Source organism: Orcinus orca, chromosome 9 (assembly GCF_937001465.1).
Source record: "Orcinus orca chromosome 9, mOrcOrc1.1, whole genome shotgun sequence".
NCBI lineage: Eukaryota > Metazoa > Chordata > Mammalia > Artiodactyla > Delphinidae > Orcinus > Orcinus orca.
In genome coordinates, this window is record NC_064567.1 from 68,072,064 (window position 1) to 68,094,620 (window position 22,557).

Genomic DNA, 22,557 nt, shown 5'->3' on the forward strand with positions numbered 1-22,557 from the left:
TATTTAAGATCAGGGATTGCCTATGTAAGGAAGTGGAAGCCTAAAGGAAATGAGGGAGTAAGTCCGAGACCTATGTCGTGGAAGAGCATTCCAGGCAGAGGGGTTGGGGAATGCGAGGCCTGAATGAGAGAGGCATGAACTCAGCGTGGTCAAGGGTAGGCAGGAAGCCAAGAGTGGTTGGAGCTGAGGCCGTGCAGAGGAAGTATTGGCAGACAAGTCAGCAGTTTGTGGCCAGATTTGCCTGTCTTGAGGCCCAGGTGAAGGTTTTGATTTTTATTCTGAGCCACTGGAGTATTGTACGCAAAGGAGGGACATGATCTGATTTGCCTTTTAAAAACATCTACAAATGTTACATTATGGACTACAGCTTTCGCTTGAAATTTTACATTTGCAAGAGTCCCCATGAACCATTTATTAATCTGATTTGCATTTTAAAGGGACCACTCTGACCGCAGTGTGGAGAACTGATTATAGCAGAAGAGGAATGGAAATGAGGACAACTATTTTCATGTGTTAAATTTCCCTAAATAGTTTGTAAGTGGCTTTAGCATAGGACCACTGCATTCTTCTGTCCTTCTGCCCAGAGAACCACCTAGAATTTCAAATGCTGTTTGGAAAACAGTAACTTTCATAAGCATAGGTAGGTGTGTAAATTGGTATTTTTAGGCGGGAAATCGGCAATGTGTACAAAAATTCCTAGCAATGAGCACACCTCCTTGTCCCAAATAATCTACTTCCTATAAAAATCCCTTCATGGGAAAAATCAGATTTTGCAAAGAGGAATGTAAAAAGAAGTTCATTTCAATATTGTTTAGGGAAAATTTGGGGGAGGGGGAGTAAATACTCGCTAATAAAGGATTTATTCAATATTGCATACTACATCCACATAAGGGAATACTATTTAGGTATTAAATATGCTTATATTATTAAAACCAAAACAAAACAAAACAAACAGCTTACAGAGCAGCATGTATGCTCTTTCAACTATTACTCAAAATATACATTTTTACTGAAAAATATTTTCTAAAATTTTGTGTAATGTAAATAAAAAGTTCCTGTTACCCATATATATTCCAAGAACATGCAGACGGCATCTCTCCTAAGAAAACATCTACACATAATTTGAATATTGCCAACAAGTAAGCCTAAATCTAGTTAAAGAGGCTTGCACAATTTCTATGTCAATAGTACATTTTAGTAATCAGGGTAACAGTAAAGATGCTGATAGAATCTTCACGAGGCTACCAGATAAGAGTATGGTCACAATTAAGCATCTTTTCATTTAATCAATCTGACTTGTGGTCTGTTGTCAGACTGAACATTCTAATAAGACAAAGTCTCCTTATAAATGTTCTGACTCTAACCTCATGAGTGGTATGACATTCAGTAAGTATTTCATTTTAGATACAATTGATAGATCTTGTCCATCATCATTCTTTGACATCAGCTAAAATTGCATCTTTCCACAGAGCCAAAACTTGTGGTGGTCCGAGAGGCAAATTCGAAAAGAATATCTAATGAATTCTAAAAGAAGTTGAGTTGATGCTACTTTTATAAAATTTCTAATGTCATGAGTTACTTTATCTTTTTCTATTGAACAATTGAAGAAGTCTTTTTCAATTTTATCACTTTAGATAAAATGTTCTCTGTCCACTTTTTCAATGTTTTTAAACACTTAAACATTCTCTTACACTTTACAGGCCTGATGTCATGAAAAATTACTATATCCCAGTGTTGGCAAATCCAAAGAAAATTGAACTCTGCCCTAAAGAAAGTGAAAGCCAAGCAAATAATTTACCTAGGATTAGTAGTCTGGCTTTAAACGTATAGTGTGGGTCTAACGTTTCATCAAACTGAGCAAGTAATGATATATTTTTAAAGTTAACATGTGTACTAAATATAAAAATAATATTTAATGTTTTCAACTACCAATATTATTAACATGTATGCAAGAATGCAATGTATGTTTAATACTTTTAGGATAGTGTAATTGTTCCTTAACATTGTGATTTCTTTCATTTAAAGCAAATACATGTTTGTGTCAGTGCATTTAGTTCATAAAAGGCACAAATATAAATTATAGCCTAAACTTGATATTACTATATACTAAATCACTATATCATCCCTTACATGAAGTGGATGTGACAATAATTTATATTTACAAATTCATTCTCCATTGGAAAGTGTTTCTGAGAATCATCTTGACACAAAAGTGACCAATATCTTAAAGGGGGTTCACTGAGCTGGCTGAATATATTGTAACCCAGTAAACATTTTTCTTGATTTTTTTCTTGACCACGGTTTGAAGCTGGGTTTGAATAAAAGTTAGTAGCTATTATGGAGAAAAAAAGATATAAAAGTAAAAAACAAAAAATGTTTACTCTGTTAAATGTACTCTCAATATATTTAAGCATTTTAAATGTCAAGATGAGAGTATTTAAAATAGGGAATTTAGATAAAATAGGGAATTAGATAAAGAAAAGCCATATTTATGTCCTGAAGTACATATTTTATAGGTTTTTCAGAGTTTGGTGTAGCCATCTTTTTCTGGGGCCGTTTTTGTTCCTTTGTCCACTACCTCTAGTGCTATTTTATAAGAGCTAAAAGCAGAAATGTTGAGGTACCCATGAAAAGGACTGTTCTTCAATATTCCGGTTAGCTTCAGGCATATTTAGGGAAAATGAAAACATAATAAAAAAGCCCACTTTTATAACAGTATTTGCAGATCGATCTTGCAGATTTCTAATGCTCATAAGATTTGAAATGTTTAGAATATCAAACTAAATGCTGAATTCGTAATAGCTCTGAATTTGTTTTTACTTACAGATTGCTTTTTACTGAAGGAATGCAACAAAAGGAGCTAATAAGAAAATACAATTATTCCCCAATGGTTCAAATAACTATACTAATTATGTATTTGTATTTGATAGTTTAAACATTGCATTGTAATCTAAATACCACTCACCTCGAATATTAACTGAATTATGTTAATACCGTTTTATTAGAAAATAGACCATGGTATAAGTGACTTATTCTTAAAATTCACCCGCCTAAATATATTTAGAAATTAAGGTGAACACGTTTTACAGTAAAGCTTTCTAGTCACTAACTTAGGATAGCTACCATCTTGTTGCTGATTTTATTTTACCTCTATAGTTTTCTCTAAACTTCTCTCAGAAGAAAATTAGCGTTTGCCATTATAAATATGCCAGTAATTTAAAAAATGTTCTTGAAAACCAGTAGCATTAGAAACATAAAATATATATTTTTATAATTTACTTCACTTTTCTATCCACCCTCTAATCTCATTCTATTATCCTAAGGAAAGCCCTTATTGAATGTCACAAGTCATTCTCACGTTTATTTTATGTAATGTCATCCAGGAGTGTACTAAAACTGTGGGTGGGATAATTTTAAGTGCATTTAGTTTGCTTAAAAAAACAACAAAATGGCAAACTCAGTTCTCAGGTCTATGAAGGGGAAAATATAGGTTGACAACCCTAGGTAAATATGGGAAGTAAGAGATAATTGGGATCATATTACTAATGAGGTAAAAGTATGTGGATCAGCTTTTGGAAAAACTTTGTAGTGTTCATCCCTCTAAATCCTGTGGGAAAAATCACTCTAACCATGATTCCATACTATTTTCAGAGAAAGGTGCTTTCATGCTATTATAAAGTTCCATGGAGCTTCAAGCTCTGACACAGAATTATATGAAAAGGGCATTATGTGAAAAGATACCATGGCAAGCCAGGATCCCAGTGTAGAATCAAAACAAATAAAGTTCTTTTAGATTTTGTCATTTCTGGAGTAAATTAAACCCGATAGTACGTGAGAATATCTGACGTTTCCTTATGGGATTTTAATTCTAGAAGGATGTTGAGTCACTGTCTAGCAAACTTAAGCACCACTTTTAAGATAAGAGAATACAAAAATACTCCAAAAAGACAGTAAATTCTTCCAATTAAAATTAACCTAGCCTGCTTGTTTACCTGTCAGTGTGTCATCATTTTGCTAATGTGTTCCAGCATCTTATATGGTGGATCACTTTAATCCACTGTGAATAAAATGATGCCCCCTTTTGGTCAGCCAGTGGCCTCTTCTGCCTAGTGATTCTTAACGTTCTCCAGAGTCAAATTTCACTTCATCATTTTAGAATAGCTTATGATTCTCTAATAAAGGAATGGTCCAGAATACAAATGCTTCACATTTCCTAAATGTCATATCTATTCAGAATCACTTTTTCCCACTTCATTTATCACGCTAAGTGGTAATTCTCGTATCTTTCTATTTGGCCACAGCCCTTAGCTCTCATTTTAGCTGCTTTTCAGCTGTCCTTTCCTCTTATTACTGGAGATTATTTTCCTGCTGAAATGAAATATTCTCCACTTTGTCCCTATAGAACTCAATTGGATTTTTTTTATCTTCCCACTTCTGTCAAGATGTTTTGAATTTAAATCCAAAGTAAGAAAAGTCAGTCCACCCAAGTAGATGTCATCAGTACAAATATACTTTGTATTCATTCAAGTAATTGATAGAAGAGTATCTGTTTTATGCCTGGAAGATGTTAATCTGAATTGCCTCCCTCCAAAAGTTAATTTAGAAATATTGCTAACTGCTGTGATAAAATTTATTACACAAAGGGAAAAATGCGATATGAACAATCTAATTATTCTATTTCTTGAATACTCTGTATTTATCATGCTAGACTAAGCAAATTAAAATTAACCAAATCTATTTTTTTGTCAGTCTCACCATTCTAAAGCAAATGAAATCCAATAATGAGGTTTTTGGAAATTTTTACGGATTAGTGTTCTTTATTTTTATTTCTAATTAATTAGGGGATGGGGGAACTGCTGGATATTTCAAAATATTTTTGGTTAAAATATGGGACACAAGAAAAACAGTGTTATAAAGTTATTAAGTAGGATGTAGATATCCAATGTATGTGCGATCATGCATGATACAAAGTACATTAAGTTAACATAATGCTTGACTTCTTATATTGGTAATGTCCACTAGGACTAAGAATTCTGATTAGCTTATTTTCACATCAACAACTCTGGATATTTTTACTTAGAAACAATCATTGGATAATTCATCTCTATTTATACATAAGCTTAAAAATGTATGACTGTGTTGTTTCTCACATTGTGGTGAATAATATTACTTTTTCTCCTACTTTTGTCTTTGATTTCATAAAACATACAAAGAAATCTATTTGGCATATTCTTCAAATCAGGGAAATGGCTTACCACATGCCTATTCTCAGATGCTTTTTTATTACACAAGGATTTTTTTCAGTAATAAAAAAGTTCAGAAATTTAAAAAATGTAGACGATTCACTAATTATGATCATCTGGGTTTACACAAGTGCAGACGAATTGGCACTTCAGCTTTATCATGAAAACCTGTAAACATTTAGGAAATCACTGTAGGGAGACCAAAATTATTTACAAAGGATCATTTATTAAACACGTTTTTTTTTTACAAAATACAAAGATTGTTGTTCTGCATGAATACATCATATATGAAAAAATAATGTGTTTTTACTGAATTTAATTTGAAAACATTCAGAATTTTACCTTCTACCAACTTGAGGAATCAATTTTGTTTTGCAACTTGTCTACCATGGCCAATCAGGGGGGAACCCTTTTTCTTGTTAATTAAATCATATTCACAACAGCTAACATTTTATAGAAATAAAATCAGACAATGTCTGTCATACAAAGCTCTTTCTGCAAGTAACTGATTTGCCTATGATCCTAAATTTTTTTTCCAAGCTATAAGATAGGAAGAACTGAGGAGCTAGGTAAGTTTTATAATAATGTATTAGCAGCAGTTGATAGAAAATGCAACATAAGATTTGTTTTGTCTGTGGTACAAGAATATGTCCTATCAGACTCTAATGTATTTTTCTCTACTCAAACACAAGTAAGCATGTGCTGATTGTTTCTGGGATGACAAAATGTATAAAAAGACAAGAAGCTGGCTCTGGCTGTCATTGTGAGTGCCTATTTTCATCAGCTAATACGAATGCATTGCTAAACTTAGTGAAGACAGTAAAATGACTTAAGGGTAATATATACAGAGTTAAAATACATTTTTTAATCCACTTAAGAGTGATTTCAGGCACTGTGGCTGTTCAGGATAAAATGTCTCATGGTTTATTCTTGATAGTAGTGTAATTGTCAGTGCAAGCAAGAGCAAATACCTGCCCACTGTCACACACATAACCTCGGACATCTGGAATGTTCAGAGCAAATTCACCTTCTGCATCTTCACTCTGGAGGCACCTTCAATGCACATGTCTCATAGTTTGCTCTTGATAGCAATTTAATTTTCAGTGCAAGCAAAAGCAAACACAAAGCTGCTCACTGTCATACACACAACCAACACATCTGCAATATTCAAAGCAAGTTCACCTCCATCTTCACTGTAGTAGAAACTTTAATAAGTGGCACTTAGTGTAAACCCTCTATATATCATGAGAAACAGACTCGAGATGCCTGAATTTAATAATATTAAAAATCACGGTCCTAGTCATCTCTCTGTGTAAACGATGTTCGAAGAAGGCTTGCCATCACATTTCTTTCCTGAGAATGGAGCTGATCCCCTCCGTGTATATCATAAGTGTGCATGCTCTGAGCTGTGGTCACTGTCGTGGCTGTCTTCATTCGCTAGAGAGTCCCCTGTTTGTTGGAGAGTGGCTGCACCGATTCCCGAAAGCTCTGAAGGGAGAAGTGTTCCTTTTTTCACATTCACCAGTTCCTTTTCTCGAGCAGCAGCTCCTTGCTGTCCTCCTTTTACTCTCTTCCACTTCATTCGCCTGTTCTGGAACCAGACTTTCACCTTTAACGAAGAAAGGGAGCAAACAAAAGAAAGCATGAAAGAATGTTAAATGGACCATTTTGTTCTTCCTTTTTGGTCATCAGTGAAAAAAGTAGCTTTTCAAAGGCTTATACAAACACACTATGAAAGAGTGAATATGAAAATAAATCAACATTGAATTTAATCATGTCCCATGTTCATGAGAATAATTTTAAAACTTTCAGAAGGTACCAAGGACTATATTTCACGTTTTATGACATACAGTATAAAAAATAGATGGGAAAGTACTCTATCATTTTAGGTGGTTCAAAGGTATTTAGCTTTATAAAGAGTTTCTGTGAATTAGAACTAACATTTAATAATTGTCTGGGTCAAACAACAGCCCTCCTCCCGCCCCGGGCTGTCAATTCCTGAACCCATTTTAAAAATGCTCAGGGAGGGCTTCCCTGGTGGCTCAGTAGTTGAGAGTCCGCCTGCCGATGCAGGGGACACGGGTTCGTGCCCTGGTCCGGGAAGATCTCACATGCCGCGGAGCGGCTGGGCCCGTGAGCCATGGCCGCTGAGCCTGCGCGTCTGGAACCTGTGTTCCGCAACGGAAGAAGCCACAACAGTGAGAGGCCCGCGTACCACAAAAAAAAAAAAAAAAAAAAAAAAAAAAAATGCTCAGGGAGCTACTGATGAAGCTACATCTGGAAGGTCATTCTGTGCCGCTGCAGTCCACGGCTGCATTCCCAAAGCTTTACTTGACCATTCCACCTCAGAGTGAATCCATCTTCTTTTGAACTATGCTTTTTTTTCTGCCCTTAGTACTTTTATTTTACTTTACATATATGTGATTCCAATGATTTCCTCAAAACACGATCGAGATCCAAAATTTTCACTGATACTTGTTAATTGCTAATACTGAGATTGTATATTATGTTAGTCTCATCAGCTTTGTAGAGACATGCATTAAATGACCATCCATGACCACAACCATAATAATTAATGGCATCATTTCACTTTCTTGTTTAGGAGGAACTGACTTCCTTTCCTGCTGCACTTCTCATCACTGTATATTCTTATTAGGCTAACTATTCCTTTTACTTTGCATTTCTCTGTCTACCCCACTCAAAGTTACCACAAGCCTGAATTTTGTGTTTATCATCCCCAAGCCCTTATTTGAAACAAAGAAATAAACAGAGACAACAGCTTTTTTCACTACATGTGACCCTAAAGAGTACTGTTTAATTTCGCCTGTCTTTTAGATTTATCGAAATGGAATGTTTTTAACTATAGCCTTCTTGCCTTATCCATGTTGATTCAAGGGACTGCATTCATTCATTTTTCATGACTGTATATGATTTCATTGTGTGAATATATCACAGTGTACCCATTCTCCTGTTCATGGACACTTGAACAACTTGTTTTTTTCCATTATAAATGATGCTGTTATAAATATTCTTGCATTTGTGTTGTGATAAACATGTGATAGAACTTCTCTGAGTATACACTCAGGAGTTGCCATCATACACAGGGTGTATGAATGTTGAATTTAACAGGATAATACAGAAAAATTATTTTCTAAAGCTTCATCAATTTAACCCCCCCACAGTCCGGGGTGTAAGAGTTCTTACCAGTCCACATCTTTGTCAATATTTGGAGTTATCAGTTTTTTTCCAACATAATGACTATAAATGTTATCGCACCATCTTCTTAGTTTGCATTTCCTGATTACTATGAAGTACAGCATCTTTAAGTGTTTATGGCCCATTTGTATCTCTTCTTTTGTGAAATGCCTCCACATCTTTGGGTTACACTGAGTTGTTTTTGGATTTAATTTCATTCCTTATGGACTCTTAAAATATGTTCTGAATGCTAATTTAATGCTTTGTGGTTATATGGCTGTTACTATAGTCTCTCAATTTATAGTGTGTCCATTTCCTTTCCTTAGAGTATCTTTTGATGATCAGAAACTATAAAATTTATTATATTCAAATTTATCAATTGTTTCTCTTATGGCTATCTTTTTCATGTCGTCTCTAAAAATCTTCTTTCTTCTGAGACCATTAAGATATTCTTCTTTGTCTTCTAAAAGTTTTAAGGTTTGCATTTCAAATTGGAGTGCTCAATCCATGACGTACTGATTTTAGTATATAATGCAAAGAAAATTTCTAAATTTACTTTATTCCACTTGTATAATAAGTTATTCCAAGACCATTTAACGAATAGTCCACCCTTTTTCCAGAGATTATTGTTTTCAACTTTGTCATACATCAAGTTTCCATTTACACATAGCTTTATTGATGCACTCATTTGTTATATCCTTTTGACAAAACCGCAGTCTTAATTATTATAATTTCATAGTAAGTCTTTATATCTGGCAGAGATAGTTCTGTTTTATTCTACTCCAGGAATATTTTGAATATTCTCCATTTTCACTTTAGAAACAATCTCAATTTCTGTAAATGCAGAGTGCTAAAGAGAAAGTAAAGAGAAACATATTACATTTCTAAAGATGTACTTATTTTAGTGGTCTTCAAATCACAATACTCCATCAAAATTTGTACAGTTTTCTCAGCTGCTGGCACCAGAAAACATTTAAACCAAGTCATTTCTCAACTCTGGATTTTCACTGTTCTATCAGGCCATAATTAAAATCTTGTATCTTACATTATCCATACATATATTAATCCATTTAACAATCAAAAATAAGAAAATGTAGGAAAAGATTGCTTAGAAACGCAGAATATGTAGTAAAATAGACGGATTAAAAACAAGCTGATTGGTGTTCTTGTATTATTATTACTTAATAGCCAAATGACAAGCTGTGATTTTTAGTCACATATCTACTTAGGGCTATGCCCCTATACTGATAGGTGCTATATATGCATTTTTCAAATACTCAAAATTTTTTCTATATGATTCCCGTTTTATAGATGAGGCAGTTGAGACGCAAAGGTTAGGTGACTTGCCTAAGAGTACGCAGACGGGAAAATGTGTTGCCAGAATCTAAACCTGGTGGTTTGTTTGGCTCCAAATTGATTTTTTTTTTTTTGGTTTTGTTCCTGTTATATTTCAAACTCCTGCTTTTTAAGCCTTCAGGTTAGAAAAGTAAAGGATATAAAGTATGTGAACTCCATCCATATGATTACTATCATTCAGGTAATTCTCCTACCCAATATAATTAGGTTTGTAAATATGACAGTATTTTCCTGTACTGTAATTTAGGTAATTATACTACTCAATTTAATTACCTTTGCAAGTTTGACATTGCATGTTTCATTAGATCTTTTCCACATGAGTTGGGCTCTACTCCTGGCTTCACTTCTGAGTTTCTGTGTGAATTTGAGAAAATTATACTTCTCTCTGCCTCAATTTTCATATTTGTAATATTGGAATAATGAGCCTTTCAAGATTCTCCATAGGGACATTTTCTCCATGGACAATTCCAGATGGAAGAAACACATCATCATCATTGTCACCAAAGAGTGAAATATCCAGCCAAAATAATCTTGGCAGAAAATGGGAGGAATAGATTTCTTTAAATCTATACTTATTTCCTTTTCTGGGAGGAGGGGTGCATTAATTCTATAATACCAGTATAAAACCTGTTATGTGCAATTCTAAATTGAGAAAAATGTAAGAATATGGTATTGATTTTAGAAACAGTATAGGTTATTTTGTGTTGTTTCCTATGTCTACCATGTGAAATTTTGCCATTTCATTTTCTTAAACAGACAAATGAAAGACTTCAGAGTTTTCAATAGTAGCTATGTATCAATATATATACATGGATATATAGATATATGCATGCATATGTGAAAGCATTTGATGATTATATAATAAATCTAATAATTTGAATACCTTTAGGTATTTTCTTGAGGTATTTCTTGAAATGCCTTGAGGTATTTTCTTAGTTCAAGCTACATATTTGATACAGGAACTCCATGAATTTAGTAATGGAACAAAACACAGAAACAGATGCATGATGAGTACACCATATAAAAATGGGAAGGAAGAGTACAGAACTTCAAAAGTCAGTGTGTCCAGTTGTATTTTCAAATATACTATAAAATATTGGGATGAATTGAAATAAGGAGAGGAAGATTTTGGGGAAAAGCATGTTTTTCTACAACCATCACAGTATTAAAAACAAATCTATAAAAGTATTCCGGATTATGTCAATATTGCCATTAGAATAATAACTCCATGGTTTTATAAATAAAGAAACTTTATAGTTTAATTTATTATCACTTAATAATCCAGCTTCATTGGCTGGATTGAAAAAATACTTTTCTAAGATAGCAAAAGAATAATCATTCAAATGCTTGACAATTTTTAAAATATGCAAATTATTTTGATTAAAATTTGCAAGTGTGTTTCATATAATAATCTGCACTTATAAACTAAGTAGAGTAAAACTAATCTTGTGTTTCCTTGGTGACTTGGAATCTCTAGTCATTCATTCATACACTCAATATTACTGAATGTTTAGTAACAGGTAAGAGGGGTTAGATTGAGGAATGTGTACAAATAAATAAGAAATAGTTCCTGCCCTCAAGGGCAGTTTACTGACTGTATATGAGGCCTTTGGCGTATACTGAGGTGAGTAAAGATTAGCTTCATCTTTTACAGAATATCCTTAAACTGCTTGTTGTTGTAGTTGGTGTCATTGCTAATCCCCTAATAAGAGGTTCCCCCAATGGTCCATGAGATGGCATGAACTCTACCCCTACATTTGATGTCCCACACTGTTTTGCTGCCACACAATTATTATAGCAAATGATTTCTTTCCTCTGGGAATCTCATGCTCTTGTTGTTACTGGCATCCTGTGTGTCTCTGAATTTTTTGTTCTACTAACCTAGGGTAGTACCTTAGGTGCTAGGAAATTGGATCATCAAATATTTTGCATACAACTAAAACAAATCTGTCCATCTTGGAGTATGATATATAAATTTTGTGAACTTTTGTTATTTTATTTGTGCTTAAACTCAATTTATCTCCTATTGGCAATTTCTCTGGAAATGCTGGTTAACGAGTTTGTTTGTTTGTTTGTTTGTTTTTAGTATTTCCTTTTTTTAAGATTGGATCTAGGGCAAGATTCCATATGAAGTATGTTTTGTTACACAGTATGATTAATAACTCAGATAAAAATAAGTTCTTTCTCCCACAAGAATCTGAGTAAGGAAAAAATACCATTGTTCATGAAACCAAAGCAATAAGAACCGAACTTATAGCCTCTTAATATTTCTGCATGAAGGTAATATTTTTCAAAAAAATCTTCAAAATAAAAAAAAACAAAGGAAATAATAGCCTGCAGGATTAGTAGTAAATATTTAAAGTGCTCAGTTATAAACCTTACTTTTCAGAACATCTGATTATTATGAAGCCTCACTTTTTAATCCCCTAGTTTACAAGTATTTAGTATTCACATTGCCTGGATAATCAAACTACTATTTAAATAAATAGGAAAACATTTTTTCACATCTTGACTCTCGTTACTGAAGAAAGCAGCTAAGGGAATCTTACTGTAGCTAATTTGTTTAAATGATATTTCAGAATCTAGAAATCTAATATTTCTCTTTAATAAAAATACTGTAACTGAGAATCATTGTTACTATTTGCTAAACATTCGTTTTATCTCTTTAATTTATTTAGTCATTCACATATGGCCTTCTATGTATAAGTTCATAACACCTGTCCTTGAGGGTTCACAATATATCAGGAGAACACAAAAGAAATATGTAGCTGTATTGTCATACAGTTTTCTAAAATGGCCAGAGGCAAACTGGTTGATAGAAAGTAGAATCTATATAATGCTATAACCCATATTTATAGACTACCATAAATGTCTGTCTTTTGAAGAAACAGTCATAACACGTAACATCTGGATGAAAACGAAATATTTCAGTGACATATCTAGATGTCTCTAAACATCTGGAGTTTGTAGATTTAAAATTTCAACTGTTTCTATTTGTATATGAACACTTGAAATACTGTAAACACTAACAAATATTTATTCACATCTTTAACATGTGAAAACATGCAAAGGAGTAATTGTATGAATATAATTTTATCACAGGTGTGATTAAATTTGATCATGGCGGCTGATCTAGTAAACCTACTGTATCAGTAAATGGATCCCAGTAAGACTTATCTAAGTAATTCAGTGGCAAAGTCAGTGGTTAAACTGAAGAATTAGAACCAAGAATGCTCTATAAGGTAAGGATGAAAAATGGGGGAAAAGTAAGCTTCTTTACTCTTCCTGTCTGAATAGATTTATATCTGATTAAGAGAAGGAATTCCTCGGCTATTTCCAAGAAGCACATGGGAGCTACCGGTTGACTGCTGTTTCTATAGCAGTGCAACAAGGGGTTGGGACGTGGGGTGTGTGTGTGTGTGTGTGTGTGTGTCTGTGTGTGTGTTGGGGGGTGAAGGGGGTTAGGACATATTCCATGACTAAAGCCTGAATCCCTGCGTAGAGGACTGCCACTCACCTTTCTCCTCTATTTTAACACAATGTTTAAGACCAGGAAATCATTTTCCGGCCTCTAAAATTTTCAGTTTCAAAGTCTCTTTTTTTCTTTTTGTACTTAGAATGCTTGAGAACCAGGCTCACTAAAAAAAAATGTAGTCATAAAACATTTACTATTTCACACGACTTTGAACAAACTGAATACGCATCAGCCATTGGCAGCCGTGGGCAAATAACATGTTGAACAAGAAATAAACTATTTTCTAGGCAACAAATGAAATTCTCCATAATAAATGGTAAAGCAATGGGTACTATTACAAACCAATCACATGTATTATATTCTCCTTAACAAAAATGCAGCCAGAGTAATCATTCACATGATGAGCAAAATTCTTAGAGGACTGACCACTTTTAAATTTGACCCTTTAGAAATGTCATAGTAGTAGTAAATGCTAACAATTATACCTCTTTTGTCATACCTGATGAAATTCAATTCAAATGACCTACTTTATTAATATGAATTAATATGAAGTCCAGTGAAAATTCACTACACTATTTTTATACAAGATTAAAAAAACAGATACATCTTTTAGTTATTCTAAGTGAAATACTGTTTAGCTCAGTATATCATGAGTAAATGACTTCAGCAAATCTAAGTGGAAATATCAAAACTAAATTAAGCATTTTTCTCCATTACTGTGTTAACAAATTCCTGAATAGCAATTCTTGAATACATGGAAATTGTGTATTCTGACCCACAGCTGCTACTTACCTTGTTTAAACTACTAAGATCATCTAGAATGATGACTTTTGCTCGCAACATCTTGCCTAATCTCTGGGATAATGTTTAACAATAGTTAGCAATATATCACAATCAGTATATACAATTTTAAGAAATGAACTTTATCCTAGCCACTGTCTAATTAAGTGAAATCTATCAAATGTAAATATTTGATTGAAACACAGAAACTCACCATTCTTATAAGAGCAGTAGAATATTGGCAATTCTTATGATTCAATCTAATTAAATATTCTGATTATTTCTTGACAACTAATTTCAAGATCAGAATACATGTGAACCTTCACTACACTTTTATTAGATTTTGGGACTGTCTCCAAAATTATTCTAAGAACTTATAATGGCAATTATTACTATCATATGAATATACACTGACCACAAAAGTATTCAGTAATTTCAATAACTGGGAAAATTTCAAAAAATTGAAAAAAAACTGTTCAGCATAAGAATTAGAAGTGATAAAGAGAAATGAAGTTAAAATCCATCCTAAGTTAAATACATCTCAGGTTTTCATGAGGAGTCATGGAAATAGGGAGTTAATTGGTAGAATGTCTTTTATAGCCAAATTCTCTAGAAATTGTCCATTATTAGATCTGTATTTACTATTTTATAGATGTCACAGAACATATGCAATGCTCTATATACATTTTTAGATAACAGAACATCTCTTTAAAGTTGAAGATGTTAACATAAAACTTGAACCAGCTTCTCAAAATGTCCAGAAGCTTCTTAGTTTTAGAATTCATTTTAAATTACATGAAAAAAACGTATATGATCGCAAGGATACTGTGGAAAAGGAGTAATCTTTCATTACAGAAGATTTTTTCTTTAACATTACACTTTAAATGATGATCTGTGTTGCAACGCATATGTTTCAGAATGTTACTGTCGATTTATTGATTAAATATAAGTTAATTATTTGTTTCCTTATTGAGGAAATACCTAAAATTAAGGCTCATTTTATATGTGTGTGTATATACATATAGGTAGATAGCGATGTATCTGTATATCTCCACGTCTATCTCTCTATTCATCTACCTAAGAACGTTTTAAAAAATAGATTCTTTACATACTCTCAAGGCTGGTTCAATAAGGGTGGAGTCTTATTTTTCTGATTTTTTTCTATATTATTTCAAACTTGGATATTTACATTGGTAAATGGTTAGGGTTCAATTGTTTATTTCTCAGCCTTCTACTTTATACAGCTAATATCTCTAAAAATTAAGTTAGGAGAGGCTGGAACTGTTAATCTTCTCTTTATAGATTTTGCTTTATTGTTGATATTCTTAAATTTTACATCATAGCCTTTGTTTTGTGGAACCTAAGGCAGTTCTGAATGTGGCTTTTAGAGCTCACCACACATTGTCGATATGCATTTCTTTAAAAAAACAAACAAACAGCATCACTCAGGAAATACCTCTTTTTATTTTGAACTAAGATTCCATTGTATATTCCACCATCAAATTGTCCACCCTATTCTACCCCATTTTTCCCATCCGAGTCAAATCATATTTAATCTCTCAAATTAGCAGGCACACCATGATTTAAGCAAAAGAAATATCTAACCGTTACTCTATGTGACTGTTAAATACTACTCTAAAGAAATGAGGAAATATCTAAAATCACTGGCTACACAGGTATTCTTGGATTACCTTGAATAGACAATATGTCTGATCTTGGAGACATAATTTATTACCTAAGTAACTGAAAGTATTCACAGAAATGTATAGAAATAAACCTGCAAAGGGGAGGGATTGTGCAAAATTCTGAGTAAAACACAAAACCACTGTTTATTTGGCACAGGAAAAATTCTCCTTCACAGTCATCCAAAAAATGGACGTCTATTTGGAAAATACTTGGCATTGAGCCATTTAATGATTTATGAGTAACAAACAAAACATAATCCCTCTCATTCCCACTAATGTAATATGATCCAACTAGGTGGGATTTTCCATTTATCTTGGCAGAGGTATCATGAATTCAGGCTGTTTATCCTGGTAATCTTAGTTTACAAATCTGCAACATTGCACCTTTGATTAGCTCTGTGAAATGATTTTGTGAAAAGGAAGGATCTCCCATTCTTTCTATATTTGGCAGCCTTAACTCTATAAATATGTCCATTTTGTCACTCCTATAGTTTTATGCAGCTGCCTTCCCTCTTCTTCCCATTGTGAGACATTAAAAATTTGGCATGAGCTTTTTCCAAGTGTATCTGGATGGATGAAAAAGCAGAATAAGCTTGTCAAACTTAAAAAAAATCTTGGGACAGGAGGGTCTTTAGACTGACTGGCTCTTCAAAGTATTCCAAGTGGGTCTGCCAACTGAGGATTATTAGATGTTGACTGAGAAGGGTATATGAGAATATGTTGTACACTTGAGGCTGTAAATTAGAAACTGGAAGGTTACTAGAGTGGTAACTGTTCCACAAAAAACCACTATATAATTAAAATATTTAAAGCTCAACTTTGTTCCAGTGTATCCATTTTTATTTAACATAAAACAATTTTCTTGAACACCTAAGTGCTAACATGGAGTTCCCTTTGCAGGATAAGCCTCTTTTTCTCCTTCTTTCTTCTTCCTCTTTGGCCCGATGGAGTTCAAAGGGGATTACAGACTTCCCCTACCTGTATAGGCATTGCATTATGGGAGACACAAACATAAAAGTCCTATTTCTTTGGAGATTTCAGAACTATTCTTCAGGTTTGAAAATTTGAGTCCCGAGTGATATTTAAGGATTTAGTGTACCTTACTTTTCTCTAAAAGGAAACCTAATCATTATTGCAAATATTTATAATCACATGTATGTGGCCCATCAGAGCATTGTGGCAAGTATATTGATTGGGTGATATAAACAAGGGAGCAGTATCTACAAATAGCATATCAATTATACATATATACATATCAAATATACATATATACATATATACATATCAAATATACATATATTATACATATATGTATATTATACATATACAGTATCTACAAATAACATATCAATTATACATATTTTATAGGCAATTATGTAAATTTTCTAAATAAAATTACATCTAAAAACTGTTTCTGGTTATAAAGTAAGTTTTCATTTAGGAGAAAGTTATTTCTTGTGAAACAATTCTGCTATTAATGGAAATTATTCAATATTTGTTGTTTTTTCCCTTTACATTATTAGAACAAACAAGTTCTTTTTCTATATTTGAATTTTGACAGGCTTTTAAAAATCAATAAAAAAATTTTTTAGGAGATTAAACATTCTATTAAAGTTAAGGAAAACACTGAGCAAAATGGAGTTAGATATAATATTCTTTGGTGTATACATTTAAGTTACTTTAATAAATCTCATGTTATTTTAAAGTGTGGAAAAAATCTTGCAGCAGAATGGAAAAATTGTACATCTATAATTAGAATATTTTACATGTGGAAATCCTATAAAAGGGGAGTTATTTAAGATTTCATATGTCAAGATATAGATTACATAGGTAAGTATGTATGACATTAATGTAAAATCAAAGTAATGGAATAGCTGTATCTCAATTAAAAGAAGATGAATGCAAAGGGTTCAGTTTATAACTCTATGTTTATAATTTTAAAAGCCCAACCATGAGAAAATGAACTGAAAATATCTCACTGGGATGAGCACTCTGGCATCTTGGAGGAATATGCTTTCAGACCTTTAAGAATAGCAAAATTGATTGACAGCATACAATATTTTTCTGATGAATTTAGCATAGTAAAATTCAGCCCAGAATAAAAGCCTTCAGATTCTTAATTTAAGATATTGATTGTGCACAGAAGTAGAGGAAAAAGACATGAACATTTGGCATAACCAGAAACATTGTCTCAGATGACCCTGTCATTCCTCTCTTTTGATATTCAACACTCATCACAATAGTGAACACTTGTTCAATTTTTGCTTCTTCCATGAGTTCTACCAGACTTGTCCAGCTTATTTTAACAAGATTTTATTTCTATCATTTAGCTCAACAAATATTTGTGTTACAAAAGGATTAACTCACTATGCCTTGCATAGCAAAGAAGTTTTCCCCCCTCTGGGTGATAGATTTGTTTTATAGTTTATGCTAAGATTTCTTTCACATTCATTGTGACATACAAACCTGAGTAGAAGAAAGAGAAGGTAGTTTTAATTTCCATTTTAGGCCTTGGGGAGATTGTTACTTGCCTAAGAATACCCAATTCCAATTGCCAAATCTAGGATTTTTGTTCAGATTTTTCTCATAACAATTAAATTTTTTTCTGACTAACAAAAACTAAAGACATAATTTTGATTGGGAATTTAGATTCCACATGCATCCATCATATTTTCTTATTAACTTGCAAAACCGTTAATAGAGATTTATAGGATAAAAAAACTCTTCTACACAATACCAAATTTTGAATTCTTTGAAAACCTAATTAACTCTTAGTGTTTGTTGTTGTTATTTTTTCCCTTTATGAGGCTATAGTTAGATTGTTTCCCTAATGACCTCCAAAAAATTTTGCTTTCCTTCCATGTGTCTACTCCCATAGGCGGTCCTCTCTTACAATGACACGGAACTTGGTCATATGATTCACTTTAGACAATGGGACATTAGTAAATATGATGCAAGCAGAGGCTTTGAAAGCCCTTGTACGTTGGCGTTTTTCCTCTAACTACTCCTGGGAATGCTTCTACCACCATTTGTGAATCCCAGGGAGCCTATTAAAAGATGAAACCACATATGCAACAGGGACAAGATGTCCCAGGTGAGGCTGCCTACACCAACCAATTCTTAGTTACCCACCAGCTGACTACAGTTCCATGAGGGCTCTAGGTAAGGCCAGAAGTAGGCCAATTGAGCCCAGTCAAAATCTTTGATCCTCAAAATTTTGAGCAAATTAAATGTTGGTTATTATTTAAAGCCATTAAGACTTTTGAGTGGCTTGTTACACAGCAAAGGCTAAGTGATACAAATTTTAAAGGGACCCGTTTGAAAAAACAAAGATTAAAATTGTGCATGTGCGTGTATATAGTGTGTGGGGGGGTATGTATATATATGTACATAAGTTTTTCACATAATGGCTTCTGATTCTTTTCCAAGAATGGCAAGTCAGTTAGAAAAAAGAAGAAATACCCAAAATACCTTCAAAATTCCCAAACCAAATTTAAAGAATTTCTCCTAAAAAGATATTATTCTTAGCCAAAAGTGAGACCTCTGCTCTATGATCAGATAATGACAGGTAACCATAGGACATTCCCAGAAAAGAAAGCACAGATCTTGACTTTTCTCTAGACTAAACACAGTAATGCATCCCATATTTCTGTAGATTACAAGCAAACTCTAGTTTCTTATTTCCTTTATGTATCATTTAAAATATAGTTTCATTTCCTAGAATTCACTGTCTCTACACAAAAACATTAATGTATAATTCTATCCTACTTCTTTTTTTGTTTCCAGTTAAAAAAAAAAAGCAAAAAAACAGAGGTCTGACAATGTAGATTTTGGATCCTGCTTTCCAGCATGCCAAATGTATACTTATGGAGAGAACTTTGTATGTGAAGTTCAAGGGAATGAAAATGTTGTGCTCCATAACTTCGGTACTTGTCGTAATATTTAATAAAATATAAACTGCCAATAAATAAAACCACATAAAAGTGTTCCTCTGTATATTTTCACTACCCAGAATTATCCTACGAAAACCTGAAATACAGAAATTAACAGAAGGAAAGCAGATGATTGAAGAAGTTGGATAAAATAACTTGCTCTCCTAAGATAGTATTCATCTGTCCACACTATGTTGATATTTCTTTGCTTCCAGTGGGATCCCTGGAGGAGGTGCGTACAGTGGAAGAGGAAATGAGACTCTACTCCTAAGAGTGCCAATCAAAACTGCACTGTCCATAAAGATGTTTGCATTTGCCTTTCAGGAATGTTTTCCTAAAGATTAGCAACTATTAACCATCAGTAGGGTAGATTCTCCTAGGGAAAATCAGAATCCATATAAGGAGTGCTCTGGGAACACTACTGGAGTAAATCATATGCCATTCAATTAAAATACAAGAAAGGACCTAAAAAGGAATTAATTAAAAATATTATTTAGGTCTTATTAACTGGTGTCCACAGGTCACTAATAATTTCAAAGTGTTCTCTAAATGAGTGGGTACCAGAATTTTGAATTTCTGAGACCAATACAATTTCAAAAATATTTGAAGTAATGGGGTAGAAATGTTTACCAATGATCTATGTAGCCTTGCTCCCATAATTTCCCAGCTCCCTTGAATTTAAGTAGTACCATTGACTATTTCCAGACATTAGAGTGTAAATGGAAGTGACATGGGTCATTTCCAGGTGAAAACATTTAAAGGTCAATGCATGAACCTCCAACTCGTTCTTACCTCCTGTGGTTACCAAGGACACCACATGTCAGGATGCCAGAGGGTCAGATTGGGTCCCTGAGTGATTATTTGGAGTGCTGGACTTGTAAAGTTAGTATACTGAGAGTGAACAAACAATGAATTTTTTTCTTATGTCACTGAGGTTTGGGGGTTAATGTGCAACATAAACCCTATTCTGAGCAATAGAGGAAACCAACATGGGACTGCCAACTTTCTACTGTGCAAAATAAGGAGATTTTAAAATATAAGCAAATAAAATTCCTCTCCATATGCCGTCATTATATAAAAGAAATAATATTTTAAAATAAAAAAATATAAGAAAGGTACAATCACAGAACAAAGGATGATTCCTTAAACTGAATAAATGCAGTTTTCTATAAAACATGGCTATCTTATTCTTTCTTAATTTTGTCATTTTGCTGGGCAAAAACTTCATCATGAAAGAGGAAATCTGTCTTCCCAATGATATTTAAGAACCACAGAGCTAGACATTTCAAAAATGGTGGGAAAGACTGTTGACCCAAAGCAATTAAAAATATCATATAATCTCAATATCCGACATTACCTGTCTTTCAGTGAGATCCAGATTCACTGCTATCTCATATCGCCTCAGTCTGGTCAGATAATTATGATGGGCAAATTCTGCTTCAAGTTCTCTGATTTGCTCTTTGGTAAAAGCTGTCCTTTCCTTTCTGGGTTTGCTATTGACTTCTGACTTGTAATTTCCTTCCTGGGAGTCTGAAAATAAAAGAGAGAATTAGAGTTAGTTCATTCATTTAATCATGTTCAATCATATAATTCATACCAGAAACATTTACTGAGTAACTACTTTTCCAGGTAGCGTTAGACATGATAAAAATAGAGAGAGACCAAAGACAGTAAGACTTATCTCAACACGATGAGATAAATTTCTTTTTTTTCCCAGTGTGCCCCCAAGTGACTCACAACCTAATTGGGGAAGTGTCTAGTTTTCTTCTTTTAAAATAGGAACAAAAAACTTAACTGCTCTTAACATGCTGTTATAATAACAAGATAAAACAAAGCCCCTCTAGAAAACAATTTTATATCTCAAACTATTCAGATATAAAATTTCTTCTAATAAGTTTTTCAACATAAATTCTTGAGATCTAAGGATGACTAAACAGAGTGATCCTAAGAAACAGTGGTGACTCAGTATGTGACTATCTGAGCAATTCAAATATCTAGCAACTGGACCATAAAAGTTAGTTCAAGCTCAGAGTAAGCATACGTGTGTGTGTGTGTGTGTGTGTGTGTATTTATTGTTTTTTTAATTTCAATTTAAGTGCAGTCTCCTTGAAGGCAATAGCAATGCTCTCCTTTTATTTTGAGTAATACTTAGTGCAGTGTGGAATCTGTAAATACAATTTTGTTCATTTAACTCAAAATATGAACAGAGTTTTAAATGTTTTTTCCTACATATGAGATAAACATAAGATGCACAACACCTAAAATTAGGTACCCAAACACCAAATCTTATAATGCCCTGTAGAAAAAATCATAATTTACAGCAAGCATATCATGCCATCTTTTCTTCTAAGAGTTCAAGACATAATTAACATAGAGTTATTTTACTTATCTTCATAATATCCCTGAGATGTAGGTTAGAAGACATTCTTAACATACTGAAGAACAGAACGTGTGTCTATAATGGAAAAAAATTCTACATATACAAAGTAATAGATAATCATACCAGCTCTAACAATTCATGTCAAATTTACCTCAGTGAAATATCAACATAATCAAGATAAAGTGGCATGTCTGTACTCTCTCAAAAATTATTCCAGTTTTCTAATTATTTTTGAGCCTGTACACACAAATAGTGATGCCTTTACCAGGTAGTGATACAATGAACTCTTCTATGAAGCCAAATAAGAGAAATGATATAGGAAAAATGACGGTCAATCACATTATGAAGTGTGACATTTTTTTTAACTGACAAATATAGTATGGTACAGCTTTATGAAGGACCTTTTAAAGAGGTATTTGTTTCTTCATCCAATGATGCTTAAATATGCTATGTACAAAATATTGTTGTTTTTTTTAGTGTTCTTTTCCTTTCTGTCTGGCTGGGGGAAATC

General features: G+C 33.2%; 1 protein-coding gene across 1 annotated transcript in view; it reads right to left on the minus strand.

Moving 5' to 3' along the window:
• Nucleotides 1–5,449: 5,449 nt before the first annotated feature.
• MEOX2 (mesenchyme homeobox 2) overlaps nt 5,450–22,557 on the minus strand; it is a 65,502-nt gene continuing 48,394 nt past the window's right edge. Inside the window, exons 2-3 of the mRNA XM_004263479.3 lie at nt 21,024–21,196; nt 5,450–6,852 (exon numbers count right to left, since the gene is read on the minus strand). Coding sequence (XP_004263527.1) covers nt 6,628–6,852; nt 21,024–21,196 — 398 coding nt within the window. The 3' untranslated portion in view covers nt 5,450–6,627. The remainder of the gene's footprint in view (nt 6,853–21,023; nt 21,197–22,557) is intronic.